The sequence below is a fragment of the Schistocerca americana genome, chromosome 11, assembly GCF_021461395.2.
Source record: "Schistocerca americana isolate TAMUIC-IGC-003095 chromosome 11, iqSchAmer2.1, whole genome shotgun sequence".
NCBI lineage: Eukaryota > Metazoa > Arthropoda > Insecta > Orthoptera > Acrididae > Schistocerca > Schistocerca americana.
In genome coordinates this window covers 134,128,668-134,147,241 of record NC_060129.1, presented here as the reverse complement: position 1 = coordinate 134,147,241, position 18,574 = coordinate 134,128,668, and the positions used below count along the sequence as shown (strand labels likewise).

Here is an 18,574-nt window from a genome sequence, read left to right as displayed (position 1 = left end):
TCGTCCACAAGCGGGCCCTGCCACCCTGTACAGGCCACAACAAAGCTGGCCGACAACGAGGAGGCTGCGTGGCCACTCGACAGAGGATCCAGGGTTCGACACCGAATCAGGCAAGGAAATTGGCGAGGACGCTGAGGAAGAACAGGAACAGTTGGCCACACGACGTGACCGAGGTTCGGATCCCGAACGGGAACACAGTTCAGACGATGACCGGAAACAGTCGCTCTCCACTGTTTATATTTTTATTAGGAAAGAGAAAAATGAAAATGGAATCAATTATGCGCTAATGTAGTCATAAAAACAAAAAGAAAGAATATTGTAAAAATATTTCCTGGGTCAGAAAGTGTATCCAGAAAGGTCATAAGTGAAATGGACAGTACTTAGCCTGGAAACGATTGACAAAATATTAAGTACACACTCTTCTGTACTCAGTCTAAGAAAGAAAGTGTACAGTATTCAAGAGAAAGGGATGCTAAAAACACTACAGAAGATGAAATAATGGCATTACTGGGATTGCTTTACCTCTCTGGGATTACGCAAGCCAGCCACACTAATGTTGTCGAACTGTGGAAAGCAGATGGCAGAAATATGGAGATTACGGGAGCTGTGATGAGCTATAGAAGACTGCTGTTTCTTTCACGTTGCATCCGTTTTGACGACAAAAGCTCAAGACAAGAAGGGAGAGCAACTGATAAACTTGTTGCAATAAGGCAGTTATTACAATGTGACAAATGGAGGGGTCTACATAGTCGATCAACTGGGAAGAGCGTATTCCATAGCATGGGTCACAAGAAGATGGCCACTGGTCGTATCCTATTCTGTAATCGATATAACTGGAATAAGAGCTCAAATCATTTTCGACGCAAATGAGGTAAATCCAGAAAAGGAGCATTTTCGTTGAAAGACTTAGCATTTTCCCTCGCGAGGCTTCAGCTAGTCAAAACAGATAAGGTTGCTTCACTTCCTGTCAACGTAGCAACTTTCCTAGAGAAATTCAAAGATCCGTGGGTTGAAACAATTGGGTAGCCTGCCACCAAGAAAAGAGGACGGTGTGTGACATGTGGACGAGAGAAAAAGAAAAAGCACCTCCACTACCTTAAGTTGCAGCTCAGACCGCAGCTTTCTTTAGCAAAAGGCATGGGAGAACAGCGCTTACATGTGGAAAGTTTCAAGTAGTTCTAGAAAATGCGTAAGACAGTTAACAATGCATATAGAAAGAAATTTGTGATAAATGACACTGTCCAGCTCGAAGGTTAAGATCTTATCCAGATGTGATTAGGTACATGCGGTGCTTTTGCTTTGAGGTAGTACGTTTGGACGTGCTGATAGCCAGTAAAGGAATATTTCAGTGAGATGGTTTAAAGAATTTACTTCAAAGGCCCAATGAAATCTTCACAAGTTTTCTCCCAGAGCAACTTACCGCTGTGCCTACGTGACAGAAGTTGCCTGCCTGTGGCAGTTCTGTCCAGTTGAAGCCGCCGACAAGAGACGCCTTGAGCCCTGTGCTGAGACTGCTGGTGGATTCACGCCATCGGTTTTACCCAGTAGCGTGTGTGGGATACAGGTCACGTGTGTGGACACTGGAGCACTCTGCAATGCAGAACACGGTTGCTTCTCTCTCTCGTGATGCAGACCTCGAGCAGACGTTCCACGAACGGCCACCAACATCAGTTAATGTGAACCGCCTCCCCTTCCGTTGCCATCTTCAATTAGTAGTTTGGCCTCCTAGAATGGCCTAAACCTGGTGCCTTCCGTCTCTGGGCGCGCTCCTTGCACAGTGTGCACTGAAATCCAACATGTCCCCTCCTTTCCTGACCATGTTCACTTTGTTAGGGACAGCTACACCGTCTGTGCAGTGACTGTTAACTACGTCTGCCAGATCATTAATGTCCGACACGTGCAGCAGGAGCCCCGCAGCTCCCCCGCGACACGCCTGCCCGTGACCCTCGCCGTGCTGCCCACACATGGCCGAGCCGTCGCTCCTCGGGCCTGTACCGCCACAGTCCTGGAAGGCGGCCCTCGCGAGCTCACGCGACGAGTGTGGAGAGGGTACTGACACCACCAGGCGGTCTGAGCACCCTCGTCCCGGTTCGTGTAGCAGGTGTAGTGCAATTTTATTCCTTCGAGGATCCATCTTTGATGAAAACTGGGCATCGGTTGCTTCCCAGGTTGACAACTGAAAACATGTATATAGAGGCATGTGGACACCCGTAAGTCTAGTTTAACGAGGATGAGCAGACAGTTGGCCGTGAGGTCATGGAAGGAATCATCTGGGCATTTGCCTGAAGTAATTTAGGAAGATCACGAAGTAACATAATCAGAACATCTGGTGGGAATTACACAGCCAGTATCATCCTGTATACAAGGTCAGAGTGTTAGAAGCAGCGATTTGAAAAGCTCGTAAACCGTTTGTCAAACAAGGATACCTGATCCGTCTATTGTGACTTACGCTTGCCCAAATCATTCCAAAGAAATAAAAGGAACATCATTGTCATCCTCATAATCGTCATATCAGCCTTTTCCCGCATCATGTGGGGTCGGCGTTGTTTTGCCGAATCCTTCTCTTCCATAAATTCCTATCCAGTGCTTCTTCTCTGAGCCATCTTTTGTCCCGTAGGTCTCCTGCTACCTTGTCTTTCCACCTCAGTTTCGGTCTTCCTCTTCTCCTTGATTTTTCGATTTCTAGGTCTTCAACTCTTCTCCCCGCATAGTGCTCCCCTCTTCTCTGCACGTGTAAATACTATCTCAGCCAACTTTCTAGGATCTTCTTCCCTATGGGCTCCACTTTCACTGTTCCCCTGGTGTCCACTTTCCTTAGTCTATCCTTTCGTGTCACCCCACTCATCCACCTTATCATTCTCATTTCAGTCACTTTTTTTCTTGGACTTTTGTAATTGGGCAAGTTTTTGCACTATACAGCATCGCAGGCCTCACCACAGACTTGTAAAACTTTCCTTTCATTCTGCAGCTAACCTTCTTATCACACAGTACTCAGCTCAGTTTCCTCCAGTTCATCCATAACTATTTATTCTCTGCTGTATTTCGACCTCCAGTCCTCCATTACTTTTCATGTAAGAGCCTAGGTATTTAAATTTCTTGATCATCAGTTGTTCTCCTTACAGGTCAATATATAGATTTTTCGCATCCTTTGTTGGTTTTTCTTCTTCCCGGCATAAATCCAAACTGTTTTTACATACGTCAGTTTCTAGACGCACCCTGTTCTCAAATATCCTTTCCTTAATTGTGTGGGACATCACTTTTATCCCTCTATAATTGCCCTTATATAGAAGCATACTGCTTCTCCACACATGCGGCGTTCTTTCTCCTTTCCAGATGTTCTGCATTAGATCCCAGAGAATATCAGTACCGTGTTCTTCGAGACTTCTCCATGCTTCTATTGGGATTTGGTTAGCTCCTAGGGCCTCCCATTTTTCGTTTTCTTCATCGCATGTTGTACTTCTTTCCTACTTATACTTTGGGTCACTCTTTCATTTATATCTCCATACTCATACTTCTCTCATACATTTTCCTCATTCAATAGCCTTTGAAAGTACTCCCACCACCTATTCAGGATTTTCTCCAGGTCTACACCTGATTTATCCTTTATCGGCCTCACTGATGTTGTGTCCTTGGTCGCCTTATCTCTCGCTTTAGCTATCCGTAGGAGTTGCCTGTCGTCCTGTCTTGTTTCCAGCTCTTCATACGCCTCTTCCAAGACAGGAACATGCATACCAAAATACAGTGGCTGACATCTTATCATTCCGAACGAAGTGCCGGAGAAAAGAAAATGTCAAAACTGAAGCTGTGAGTACATGTCGTGAGTCATGTCTCCATAGAATTTGGAATTCTTCCAGATGGTGTTTGCATACAAAAAAAGGGAACTGTGAGTCCTTCTGGATGCAAAACGATTTTGTTGTTTAGTTATTTATTCCCCAATCTAGTTTCAGCGACAAATGTCGCCATCATTAATGGGTCATGGGGTCTTCATATCTAAAACATGCAGAGAATAGCATAGTTATAAAACACTGTAAAACATTATTATATGTGTACTGTTTGCTTTATAAATCCTGTTTTCCGTGAGTACTTTCATAATACCTTATTTATTATACTGTACGGCATGGTTTTAAGATTGTTGTTGGTGTTTGGGGCATATTTTCTGTGTGCCTCTGTTGCCGTTTTTCGCGGCGTAGGTTATGTCATCTGCAACTGTATGAGCGGCTGTTACTAAGCAAATACAAAAACATTAACTTATGTATGTCACCGTTACACAGTTGGGATTGCCGTAGCGTTGTGGATACTGTTTTGCTGGTGCTCGGTTGTTACATAGTTTCTCGTGTACTTACGTTCGCGGCACGGCCTTCAGCTACTTTTACACACAGAAAAACGTAAGTTTCGCACTTCGTTCATAATCCAAAACATTACGCCATCTTGCCATTAGCATGTGTTGCGAGAAATGTATCGCATGTTACAAGGACGCTATGAAAATTTTAGCGGAAGTTCTGACGACTTCTGCTCTTCGTTTATGTCTTTTTGCGTGTGTGTGCATTCTGTTATGTGTAGATCACTTTCGATATTAGTAGAGGTACAGTTTTTGTTCATTGGGTGTCTTGCGAAAGTGGAATGTGTGCTGTCACTTTTTAGGACTCTGTGTACTTCGTTCGGATATTTTTTATTGTTTCTCCTATGGGTTAGGCCTGATAGCAGTTACATGTGAGCTGGTATATTCCAGAATGCTGAATTTTTCTGAGATTCTTTTGTCTGGTCTCAGCCTTTTATGAACTATGTTGTTTGTTTAGAATGTTATTGGGATCCCTTGCTTTTTCAAGATGTTTCCAGTTCTATGTGATGTTTTATTACTGTATGTCAGTATGTACCATATGTTTCCGTTTCCTGGAGTGATGTGGTCTGCTGTGTTGTCTGTGTGTTTAGCCTGTGGGTTTTCAGATTCTTTGCTTGTGCTTTTGAGTGGGTGGCCACTATTTTTATGTTTCATATTTACCTTGCTGTTGAGCTTGTTTATGATATCTGTTTTGTAGTCATTTTCAACAGCAATTTGTTTGATTGTAAATGGTTCAAATGGCTATGAGCACTATGGGACTTAACTGCTGTGGTCATCAGTCCCCTAGAACTTAGAACTACTTAAACCTAACCTAACCTAAGGACATCACACACATCCATGCCCGATTCAGGATTCGAACCTGCGACCGTAGCTGTCGCGTGGTTCCAGACTGTAGCGCTTAGAACCGTTCGGCCACTCCGGCCGGCTGTGTTTGATTATATTTAGTTCCTGTGTGTACTCTTCAGTTTAAGACGTGTTCTGTTTATCCTGTGGAGCATGGGTGCAAAGCTGGCATATTTACTGAATGTATGGTGGTTGGATGAGATATGAGTAGCAGTGGTTGTGGATGTGGGTTTTCTGAAGATGGAAAAATAATGTTGGTGCATGTTTCTTGTAACTGTAAGATTCAAGAAATTTTGATTCTTGTTTTTTTTTTTCTCTTTTCTTTGTGAAGTGGGGCTGAGGTAGTACTGTGTTGATGTTACTGTGTAGCTCTTCAACTGTTTTGTGTTTCATCTATAAGACAAATGTCAGCTTCGTATAGGTACCAGTCAATTATTTTGTACTCATCTTGTTTTAAAAAGTTGTTGAATATTGTGTTCTCTATACGATCCAAGAATATGCCTACTAATTTCCCACTGAGGGGATATCCCATGGCTAGCCCCTCTTTTTGTTGCTGAAAGTGAAGTAGTTTTTGTTATATCCTAGCCAGTAATGCCACCCACCCGAGCCCGCTGCCAAAAGGTTGGCAGCATCAAAGTCCGGACGCCGTCCGCATAAGCAGCGCCAGCGAGACAGGAAATCGCCGCAAGTCTGCGCGCGCCACCGCTGGCTTCTGGGTTCTTAAGCGCTGGAGTCGCGAGCGCTAGTACAGTTCTGTATTCGCCCCTCAGTTGTATACTCGCCACCGAATTGTGTACTTGCTAGTCAGTTGTGTGTTCATCGCAGCAGAGTTGTTTGTCGTCAGCCGACGCGGACCTAGCCGCTCCGACTCGAACTAGACAGATTTCTGTAGACACGGAGTTCACTACTGTGTTTCTGTATCTTCGTTAATAAAGATAAGTACCGACTTTTATTTAATCAGAGTGTTTGGGTTTTCATCTTTCTGTTCATTGTTCCAGCGGACCGGTCGGCCCGCTATTAAAAGTGTGGCGGTGACTTCGTAAGCCGTTTCTACAGCGAATAGTTTGTCGCTACGAACGCCGCCACAAAACTGGCGACGAGGACTTCAGAACTCCTGTGCAGGGCTGGTTCAATTTGTTTCTGGTTATACTAATTATAGCGATAAAATTTTGGGGGCTGGTTTAATTTGTGTTCACTATGTCTGCCCAATTACAACAGTTGATCTTGTTACAGAGTCAGCAAATACAAAGTCTGGTGGAAGCAATCGCCAAACAAGCGGCTAATCCTCCAACACAAAAGGAACAAGCACAGGCAGCACCACCTTTCCGTGGTTTTGATGCATCAAGAGAAGAATGGCGAGAATATTTCGCGCAGTTGCAGGCGCACATGACAGTCTACAAAATCACGGGTACTGAGCGGCAGCTTTATTTAATTTCCACTGCAGGCGTGGAAGTCTATCGACTACTTTGTAAGTTGTTCCCGGAATCCCAGCCAGAAGCTTTAGACTATGACGTTGTTGGTAACAAGCTTGCTGAGTATTTCGAGTCGCGAGTTCATGTGGCAGCAGCCAGATTCAAGTTCTTCAGATTAAAGAAACTGTCACATCAATCTAATAAACAGTGGTTAACAGATTTACGGGGCCTCACCCATCAGTGCCGATTTAATTGTGTGTGTGGAGCTTCCTACAGTGATGTCATGTTACGAGACGCTATTACTCAAAACATTGCAGATTCTCGTATTCGTGCTGCTATCTTAAAGTTGCCTGACCCGTCCTTAGAGACTGTGATGAACATCATTGAAGCCCAAGATACTTTTGACTATGCTGAGTGTGAGTTAGATCAGCCATGTATTTCTCAAATTTCCTGTGCTCAGCAGGTTATGTCACGCCCGCGGCCCCACCGGCAGAGTCAGACTGTAAACACTAGCCGGCCGCGTCATGTTAAACACATTCGTCAGCCGCGTGTGCAAAATGCTAGAGTTAAGTCTTGCCCTAAGTGTGTTCTTGCTCATCCTCGTGAACGTTGCCCGTTAAGAAACGCGGTTTGTCACTTTTGTCAAAGGAAAGGACACATCCAGACTGTTTGTTTGCGTAAACGCAAGAACAATTCTAGTGCTGCCCAGCCCATGGATATTCATGTTCTTCAAAGCCAGCCCGCCCAGAAGGTCGCGTTTAAAGCCTCTTCCACGGTTCGTGTGGGTAATCAACTTGTTCGCAATAAGCCACCCGCCCAGCCCTCTGCTATGCGACCCAAGCGTAATTCAAACGCTGTAAAAAGTAATGTACAGACTGCAAGTGAAGCGGGAGTTGTTGTTCCACCCGCCCAACCCACGAGTTGTCGTAAGCAGCGAACACGCGCTAAACGCGCTGATTTTGTGTCTTCCGCCTCCACTGCACCGATGCAGAGACAGTGTAATAAACTATTTGTGAAGCTACGCATCCAGGATAAGACCTTCAATTTTCAATTAGACGCTGGTGCGTCTGTGATTCTCATAAATAGTGCTACGTATGCGGCTATCGGCCGCCCTAAACTTTCAGCGGCAAAAAAATTCTTTGGCTACTTATAGTGGAGAACAAATTCCTGTGTTAGGTGTATGTAGCGTGCCAGCCACATTCCGTGGCAATACAAAAACAGTTTCATTCACAGTGCTCCGCGCTACAGACAGTGTAAACATTTTCGGATTAGACTGTTTTGACTTGTTTGGCCTGTCTATCCAAGACAATGTGTTGCAAATTAATTCTGTTGTTGTTCCTCAAGACCGCATAACCGATTTGTGTAAACAATACAGTGACATATTTATAGACGAACTAGGTTGTGCTGCGAACTTTGCCGCTCATATTACGTTAAAAGATACTGCTCAGCCTCGATGTTTTCGTGCTCGTCCAGTGCCTCACGCCCTCCGGGCACCTGTAGCAGATGAACTTCGTCGTTGGCAAAACAACGGTGTTATTCAACCCGTTTCAGCGAGCCAGTGGGCTTCTCCCTTAGTTATTATAAAGAAACCGTCTGGCAAGTTACGTTTGTGTGCTGATTTTAAGTCGACAGTTAATCCTCAGACTGTCATTGATTCTTTTCCTTTGCCTAGACCGGACGAGCTGATGGATAAGTTAGGGGAAGCTCGTTTCTTTTCCAAAATTGATCTCCGTGAAGCATATTTGCAATTGCCCCTCGACGAGCAATCACAACAGTATTTTGTCATAAACACGTCGTTGGGGTTGTTCCGTTTTCTGCGTTTGCCTTTTGGTTGTGCGTCAGCTCCAGCTGTTTTTCAGCGTTTTTTGTCACAACTTCTGGCTAATGTGCCATCGTGTTGCAACTATTTAGACGATATTGTTGTGTCCGGTCGGACGCCTGCTGAACATTTCCGTAATTTGGAGTGTTTGTTTACAGTGTTGTTTCAGGCAGGCCTACGTTGCAACATCGATAAATGTTCATTTTTCCTTACGGAGATGGAGTATCTGGGACATGTTATTAATGCTCAAGGCATTCATCCCTCCCAATCACATTTAGCAGCTATTCGTGATTTGCCCGCCCCTCGCAATCTGCATGAATTGCAAGCAGTTCTTGGCAAATTGACGTATTATATTAAGTTTATACCTAATGCATCACAGATTGCTGCACCGTTGCATCGTCTCCGCCGTAAGAATGTTCCGTTTGTGTGGTCAGCTGATTGCCAATCAGCCTTTCAGCAGCTTAAAGAGGCTTTATTGAATGATCGTTGTCTGGTCCATTACGACCCTAACAATCCTCTGGTGTTAGCTTGTGATGCCTCTGCTTTCGGCGTCGGTGCTGTGTTGTCTCACCGAGTCGGTAACACCGAACGTCCTATTGCGTTCGCATCTAAATTGCTAAACAAAGCTCAGTGCAATTATAGCCAATTGGACAAGGAAGCGTTGGCTATTGTGTTCGGTGTCACAAAATTCCATCACTACCCCTATGGTAGACCATTCTATTTAGTCACAGATCACAAGCCCCTGACGTCACTGTTTCATCCGTCTAAACCAGTTCCTCAGCGGACAGCTCCGAGACTACAACGTTGGGCTCTTTTGTTATCACAATACCAGTATGAGATACTGTATCGCCCTACAGCTCAGCATGCAAACGCTGACGCGCTTTCTAGATTGCCGATTGCTGCGGATGATGTCTTCGATTCCTCTGACGACTCTTGCCATCAGATTGACGCCGATGAGCATCAATCCCTTCAGGATTTTCCGATTGATTATCGTCAGGTGGCACGTGAGACAGCTACGGATCCTCATCTGAGTTTACTATTACGTTTTGTTCAACGTGGTTGGCCGTCCAAGGCAAAGGACATATCGGATCCTGTGGTTCGTCGCTATTATCCGCAACGTCGTCTGTTGTCTGTTTCGCACGGAGTTTTGCTGTTACGCACCGAGAATGACCAGCTTCGTGTAGTGGTTCCCCAAGTGCTCCAATCCAAGGTCCTCGACTTGTTGCATCAAGGTCATTGGGGAGTGGTCCGCACCAAGCAGCTTGCCCGCCATCATTGTACATGGATCGGCATTGATAAGCAGATTACGCAGATGTCTACAGACTGTTCGACGTGTGCCGAACACCAAGCTGCTCCGCCTCAACGCTATTTTGAGTGGGTACGCCCTGCCGGTCCTTGGCAGCGAGTACATATTGATTTCGCTGGTCCATATTGGCATTCTCGTTGGCTCATCGTGGTAGATGCATTTAGTAATTTTCCGTTTGTTGTGCCCATGCAGTCTACAACGTCTGCACAAACTATACAGGCGTTGACTTCAATTTTTTGTATTGAGGGTCTTCCAGAAGTTTTAGTGTCTGACAATGGTCCACAATTTACCTCTGCTGAATTTGAAAGTTTTTGTTCTGCCAATGGCATTCGCCATGTTCTTACTCCGCCGTTCCACCCTCAATCGAATGGTGCAGCGGAACGTTTTGTACGCACATTCAAGGATCATATGGACCGCCTTCGTGCTACGCACTCTCGTCAGCAGGCCCTCATCACGTTCCTGTCGTCGTACCGGACCACGCCACGCGACGGCCCTTCGCCTGCGGAGCTTCTCCACGGCCGTCGTCATCGCACCCTACTACGGTTGTTGCACCCCCCGGATCGACCCGCCGCTTCTGAGCATCGCACGCGTTTTCAGCGCGACGACGCCGTTTTTTTCGGAGTTTATCACGGTCGCCGTCGTTGGGAACGTGGTACCGTGATAAGTGTCCAGGGTCGCGGTTTTTATACTGTTCAAGGTGCTACTGGGGTGCACAGGAGGCATCAGAACCAGTTGCGCCGCGCTGGCCGCCCGGATTCTGCCGCTCGTTCTTTGTCCACAGATTTGGTCCGCGGCGGGTTCCAGCCGCGCCTTCCGACTTCGCTGCCGCCCCCAGGGCAGCAGCAGCAGCCGTCGCCGCTACCACGCCGACAGCCCGTCCCGTTGATGCCTCCCGCGCAGCTTCATCCGGGAGCGCCCCAGGTGGTCGCTCCGGCGCCTGCGGTCCCTCTTCAGTCGCCACCGCCTTCGGAGCTGATGGACGTCGACCCCTCAGCCGGGCCGCCTTCCCAAGCGGTGGCTGTGCAGCCTGTCCTGCAGCCGCTTTCCTTGGGCACCCCCAAGGAGTCTGACACCGCAGCGCCTTGTCCGGCGCCCACTCAGCAGCCGTCGACGCAGCGTCAGGAGACGCTGCCTCTCTTCGTGGGTCCCGACGCCCGTCGCGTCCAGTACCAGAAGCTGCGCCCGTGGTCACAGGCGTGCGCCCTGACCTCGGTTTTCAGTCGGTGTTTCCCGAGGCCCCGCGCAGCCAATGCTGGGGTGCGGACCGGGGACTGCCACCGACAACAGTCTCCGCCCCGGTCTCTTCTGCTACGCCTGCGGCCAGACCCCTCCCCCGCCGTCGACGCTCGCCACGTCATTATTCAACGACGGTGCGGCGATTTGGGGGGGAGGAGTGTTATATCCTAGCCAGTAATGCCACCCGAGCCCGCTGCCAAAAGGTTGGCAGCATCAAAGTCCGGACGCCGTCCGCATAAGCAGCGCCAGCGAGACAGCAAATCGCCGCAAGTCTGCGGGCGCCACCGCTGGCTTCTGGCTTCTTAAGCGCTGGAGTCGCGAGCGCTAGGACAGTTCTGTATTCGCCGCTCAGTTGTATACTCGCCACCGAATTGTGTACTTGCTAGTCAGTTGTGTGGTCATCGCAGCAGAGTTGTTGTTTGTCGTCAGCCGACGCTGACCTAGCCGCTCCGACTCGAACTAGACAGATTTCTGTAGACACGGAGTTCACTACTGTGTTCTGTATCTTCGTTAATAAAGATAAGTACCGACTTTTATTTAATCAGAGTGTTTGGGTTTTCATCTTTCTGTTCACTGTTCCAGCGGACCGGTCGGCTCGCTATTAAAAGTGTGGCGGTGACTTCGTAAGCCGTTTCTACAGCGAATTGTTTGTCGCTACGAACGCCGCCACAAAAGTTTTGTTCAGTGATTAGACTAAGAATGGATGAGATTTCATTTATTTGTCTTTCTGGGAATTTCTTGTTCAAATGGCTCTGAGCACTATGGGACTTAACATCTATGGTCATCAGTCCCCTAGAACTTAGAACTACTTAAACCTAACTAACCTAAGGACAGCACACAACACCCAGCCATCACGAGGCAGAGAAAATCCCTGACCCCGCCGGGAATCGAACCCGGGAACCCGTGCTTGGGAAGCGAGAACGCTACCGCACGACCACGAGATGCGGGCGGGAATTTCTTGTACTTTAGCTGTTGTTCTATAGTGTTTATAGTTTCTTCTGTGAGTATGTGTGTGTACATGGATGTAATGTCAGAAGATACAAGTTTTGCTGTTGGGGGGATGTTCTTAATTTTCTCTATTATGTCTTCTGGTGTTTTGAAGCTTCTGTTGTTTGTGTATGTGTATGTTTTCTCTAGGAATGTGCACATATGTCTCTCTGAAGTCCACCGCTGGCCTGACTAGAATGAGAAGTTTATGGACCTTTGGCAGGCCTGTTAAGAGTGGAGCTCTAGGACTCCTTTGTATCATTCTTTTTGTCTGGTTCTGTGTGAGGATGCGTGTGATGCTTTCTATTAATGTCTTTGGGTTCCTTTGATATCTTTATGGTGGATAATCACTTAGGTTGGTCATTTCATTCTATCCCAGAAGTTTTTCTGTTTATACCAACAACAACAGAAGAAAATTATTACATACAAGAAGCAATAGTGGAAGGGAAAAACGTAATAAACGAAGAAGCAACACTTTTCAACGACACAATCTTCACTGCTCTGAGAGAACTGACGCACGACACACAACAGAAAGCACACACTTGCAAAAGCACCACTCGCCCATCAGACAGAGACACATAAATGAGGAACGGAAGTCGTCAGAACTCGCGCTTAAATTTTCATAACCTTCTTGCAACGTCTGATACATTTCTCACGAGACGAGTTATGCATTATCGAAGAAGTGCGACGGTTATGATTTAAAAAACAAACAGTAGACATGTAATTACGTTTTGGCCTGTTTTATAACTGTGCTATTTTCTGCATGTTTTAGATTGATGGCGATATTTGTCTCTGAAACTAACTTCGGCAAAGAATAAATAAATAAATGAACAACAAAAATATTTTGCATCAAGGCGGACCGACAATGCCCACATTGTTGTTCATATCTCGGTACTACAGTTGGTGTGAGAAGTGTCCGCAGAAGGAGGAGGACTGGGTTTGAGTGCCGGCCTGACACACAGTTTCCACCTGTCAGCAAGATTCATATTTCAGATTAGTGAGAAATAACGTCATTTCTGTTATCATTACAATTGTCGTAGTTATTTGTCGCTGTCATTGTTAGTTCGGAGACCGGTTTGATGCCGCTCTCCATGCTACAGTATCCTGTGCGAGCCCCTCCACTACTGCAGCCTGCATTCATCTGAACCTGTTTGCTGTACTCATCACTCGGTGTCCCTCTACAAGTTTTTCTCCCCACACTACTTCTCCATTACCAAACGGACGATTCGCTGACGTCCCAGGAGGTGTTCTCTCAACTGATCCCTTCTTTCACTCAAGTTGTGGCATATTTTTTACTGTCTCTAATTCGATTCAGTATCTTCTCATTAATTAAACCATCTAAACACCTATTCTTCAGCAGTTTGCTCTAGCACTACATCTCAGTACCTCATATTCTCTTCTTGTGTCAGCTGCTTACCATCCATGTTTCACTTCCATACAAGAATACACTCGTGACAAGTACCTTAAGAAATGACAGGCTAAAGGTCAAATTTATGTTAAACAGCGAAACAATTACTCTCTTCCAGAGATGTTTTCCAAGCCCTAGCCAGTCTGTTTTTTATGTCCTGTCTACTTCGGCTGCAAACAATTATGTGGCTGCCTGAACAGGACAACTCATCTACTGCTTTAGAGTCTTCCTTCCTAATCTAATTACCCTTTTGAATGTGACAGGTCAACGTTTCAGGAGTCTTATTAGCTCGCTTAGTAAGAAATGGATATGTTGAGATGAATATCACTACTTAATACACACATCAAAAAATAGTTTGCATCACCTCGGTTCCGAGAGTTCCGGAGCCTGTACAGAAATTGGAATAGATATCAATATAAACATCATTTCCGCCCTTTTTATTGGTCAAGAAAACCACACGTTGCACGTTGTTCCACCATACAGCGAGACCTTCAGAGGTGATGGTCCAGATGCTGTACACACTGGTACCTCTAATACCCAGCGGCACGTCCTCTGGCATCGATACATGCCTGTATTCGTCGTGGCGTGCTATCCACAAGTTCTTCAAGGCACTGTTGGTCCAGATTGTCTCACTCCTCAACGGCGAATCGGCGTAGATCCCTCAGATTGGTTGGTGGGTCACGTACCGCGCTGCACGGTGTCGTGGTTCCAAAGATGGACTTCGCCACGGACGTCGGGGGTGAAGTTGCGCATTATGCAGCCGATTGCGCACAGTTTCAGTTGTAACAGGACGTCCTGTGGCTGCACGAAAAGCGTTATTCAACATAGTGGCGTTGCTGTCAGGGTTCCTCCGAGCCATAATCCGTAGGTAGCGGTTATCCACTGCAGTAGTAGCCCTTGGGCGGCCTGAGCGAGGCATGTGATTTGCAGTTCCTGTCTCTCTGTATCTCCTCCATGTCCGAACAACATCGCTTTGGTTCACTCCAAGAAGCCTGGACACTTCTCCTGTTCAGAGCCCTTCCTGGCACAAAGTAACAATGCGGACGCGACCGAACCGCGGTATTGACCGTATAGGCACGGTTGAACTACAGACAACACCAGCCGTGTACCTCCTTCCTGGTGGAACGACTGGAACTGTCGGATCCCTTCCGTCTAATAAGCGCTGCTCATGCACGGTTGTTTACGTCTTTGGGCGGGTTTAGTGACATCTCTGAACAGTCGAAGGGACTGTAACTGTGATACAATACCCACAGTCAACGTCTATCTTCAGCAGTTCTGGGCACTGGGGTGATGCAAAACTTTTTTCATGTGTGTATGACGGAGACATAACCATATTTGACAGAAAATGAAACTAAGTAAATGAATTATCGTTCGATGATCGACAGAGCATGAAACTAATATCACAACGGATTTTCCCAATGTTAAGCAGATGCTACGAATTTAATCACAACCCATCATATCTCAGCATAAGAACATGAATCCTAGTCCGTGATTATGTAAATAGTAGTTGCAGAACATCAGGAACGTTTTCCTTTATGACATTAAAATGTCATTATGTGGAAATGAGGAACTAAGATTTGAAATTGGTGTATGTCCAGTGAACAGTACACATATGCCTCTAACAGCAATAACAACACTTGGGTGGCGATCGTAAAACGATATGTCTTTTGTAGAAAGAAAGTAATCGACCGATTATGGTACACCATTTATGAGTGAAATTAAAAACGAACAAAGTGTGCTTGAAGTCGCCAACTACAAAGTTATTTGCCACCTGATGCTTATCATAGACGAATTAAGTGTTGGCTAAAAGTGTACAAAACGCAGAGCTTCTGGAAAGCATGAACTAATGTCATCAGACGAAATGCTATGCCTCCACTTAATTGAGCACAGAGGTCGCTTTGGAGGGCTGGATGTCGTGCTGTAGGGGAGGAACCAGGCGGTCACGTGACGCTCCACCGTTGACGTCAGTGGTGACGGTGAGGTGACAATCCGGTGTGTACGTGCCAGTCGCTCGCGTGGGATCAGGGCGGTCACCTGCGACGACGTGGAGATGTCGAAAAGTGGCAGAAAGGAATTTTTGCCTTTCGACATGTCCACGACCACACCACTAGTGAAGTTACACGATCTGTTGGTCTATCAATGTGGACTGTCCAAGTATCTGCAACGAATGGTGAACCACTCGTAGTGATGTGAGGCAGTGGCGTAAAAAGATCCCAGCCGACAGGGCTGTTGACGAGTGTCACTCCAAGTGACTGGCGATCGGTTTCAAACGAGACGCAAATTGCCAATGCCTGGTAAAGCAGCTCCATCTGAACCAGCTGCCTAGCAGTCGTTCGGAAGGCGGCTGCACAGACTCGACATTTGGAGTCAGCGGCCGTCGCTCACACAGACATACACAGCTGCGCGTCTTGCGTGGGCCAAACCACACAGAGACGGACAGTCGCTGGGTGGAGGTACGTCACGCGAGTCGCGCGATTTCGCCTCTTCTGAAATTATGGAGGTGGCGATGGGACCGACGGCCTATAGAGGATGCAGTTCAAGCCACTGGTGGTTCCATGGTGTCATACGGGTGTTTCTGTCGCCGTGACTTGGATTCAGTCGCCAAGGTTAATGTGTACCTGAACCAGCACGTTTATTACAACATTGTCGGTGACGAAGTGTTGCCCTATTCTCTGGACGCTTGCGTTGAAGAAGATGACACACACAGTCGTGTTCCCAGGGCTGCGTGCATACACTCCCGGTTTCACGAACACTCAGGCGCCCTACGGCACATCGAGGCGACCACTAGAGAACCCGGTCTCAGAGCCGCAGACGTTGTACGGTACTGTCTGGAACAGCAGCTGAGACGTGGCAGCCGACATCCCCACACACTGGTAGCTCTGAGGGGATCTGATGCAGCAGTGGGAGGCCTCGGGCAGATGCTGCGTATCTGAAGAAACTTCCGGAACTCTCTTCCCCGCCGAGTTGACGAAGTCTTCGAGGCTAGAGGCGGTAATACCGTGATGCCATTTCATGATCCTTGAAGCAAAAGTTGGCTTGAATGTGACTGTCTTACTATAAGTTAATGATGTATGGAAAGAATGGGAGTCATGCACCAGCTAGTTGTACTTCACAAGTTTATTCGAATCCTTACCTAGGTTTAAACAGATATAAGCATTTCTTCCTTGGAAGAAGTAGTAACGTGTGTAAACTTATTGTGTGAAAAGAGAAAACAGGTCATAAAGCTCAGTCAACACTAAGATGACCCATATAAATGCTAAGGTATAGCCACGTGGCTCAATGAACAGTGAAGCAAGGTAAAAGTGTGAATAAACATCTGACGTGCCACTGGTTGACTGTTCGATTCCTATGGCTTCCATAATTTTACTGTTGCTGACTGCTGCCATGTTAGAGATTTTAATTACGTATGTACAGCAAATGTTGTGGAGTATTACTGTAATCTGGTGGTGCAGGGTGTCGGCTCTATAATTGCTTCTTTCGAAAAGTAATTAATTTAGCCACTTGCAGTGTTTATTGTTCACTTTTGAACCAATTTACAACTAACAACGATATCGAGCTACAGCTGTTGTCATCTCAAACGACGCTATACTTTTATTGATTTTTGATAATACGGTTGGGAAATAGGAATATAAATTCAATTTTAGTAACGCAAGCAGTCTCGATGAAAAGCTTTTATTGTTAGTTACCGCTTTCAGTCTTTGACTGTCATCATCAGATTATTTACTGTCTGCTGTAGCGATATGCGGAGACAGCGAGCGGAGAGAGACGTATGCCACGAGGCACATTCCATTGACTGCTCGGTGGAAAGTGTCAACAGAAGAGGCGGCGGCAGAAGGTATTAGCGCGCTTCCTCTTTGGGTCTCACAAATGTGCCCTTATTGACAGATAGTATCGCAAAATAGGAAAAGTAGGTGACAGCATTGAGAATAAATTTAAGGAAAGAATTAGTTGTACGGTTAGTAGTAATGGCGTCGAGTGGTCTACATACCTCGGTACACAGCGGGAGTCAATACAGTCGTCAGCGACCCGGCAGTCGAGCTCCTCGATGAGTTCCCAGGGTTCGTCCCACGTGTCGGGGCGGAGCTGCGCCAGGGCGCCGGCGCACCCCCCTCCCTCCAGCGCTCCGCCTGCTGGCGGCGGCGGCAGTCCGGAGTCCCTGAGGCGGTCTGCCAGGCGCTGCGCAGCTGACCACGTTGGGGGCGGCTGCCCCAGTCTCCCGCAATTTCCGAGCGCCGGTGACCAAACTGCAAAACGTTCTTCAGTCACCTCGAGGTCTGCACTCTGACTCACGAGCTTCCATGGGCTACTCATATGCACATCAGTACTAGCAGCGACTGAAAGTGAAACACTAAGAGAGCTGCAGCCAACGATAATCGACACGGCGTGAGGTGTGCTGCACACTTTTACAAGCAAAAGGTCAACAAGTCAGCCGACTGTCAGCACGGCGGCCACTGCTGCGGCTCCCCTTGACGAGGAAGCGGGAAGAGCTGCGCCGACAGTACAACACTGGACACTGTGCCGTCATTCCGTATGAGCCGAAGTTCTGACTGCAGCATCGGTGTGGACGGTCCGTGCATCGAGGCCCTGAGCAGAGTGGGGAATGCCACGTTGCATTCTCGCCCATCTCACGTTGAGCCACTTGGTAATTGCTTACACTGATCGCAGCTGTTACATTTCTGAGTCCTTGAGGCAGCTCGCTTGCGATATTTTCGACATCCTTTCAACAAAATAATTTAATGTCGCATGTCAGCCATGCTGTTCTGCCCCAGCTTGACAGAGTTAGCACCGCTACCACAGGAACGTGCGATGCACCTGGCTAGGCGCAGACAGTAATATTTAAGTGAAAATCACACTTATCGTTAACTGGTTTGATTGGCGAGTTTGGGAATAAGACATATGGACCCGTGCCCATAGATCTTTGCAGAACGCCAGAGCAGATACAGTCTGACGTTGGTGTCAGAGCTGGCAGTGCGGGGCTGGAGAGGAGACTCCGGGCTGGCCGAGAGGCAGCTGGGCTGCAGGCGGCAGGGCGCTCCAGACTGGAGCGGCAGCCGGTGGGAGCCTTTCCTGGTTACTTCAGATCTCCAGTCCAGGCTGGGCCGTGAATGACGACCCCAGGCATTCTGTACTCTCATCTCCTGGAGCGCTGCACACTTAGTCTGTCTCATCACAGTCTACCCGCCAAGTACTGCGTCACAGTCAAGTAACTGCAGCCTGAAAATCT

The 18,574-nt window shown here is 47.2% G+C and overlaps 1 protein-coding gene across 1 annotated transcript; it reads left to right on the top strand.

Annotated features, from left to right (window-relative positions):
- Positions 1 to 1,964: 1,964 nt before the first annotated feature.
- LOC124553376 (proline-rich protein 2-like) lies at positions 1,965 to 17,538 on the top strand. Its single transcript, XM_047127247.1, has 3 exons — positions 1,965 to 2,049; positions 10,501 to 10,899; positions 17,351 to 17,538. Exons 1-3 carry the CDS (start codon positions 1,965 to 1,967, stop codon positions 17,536 to 17,538), a joined length of 672 nt encoding a protein of 223 aa, XP_046983203.1.
- The last annotated feature ends 1,036 nt before the right edge of the window (positions 17,539 to 18,574 follow it).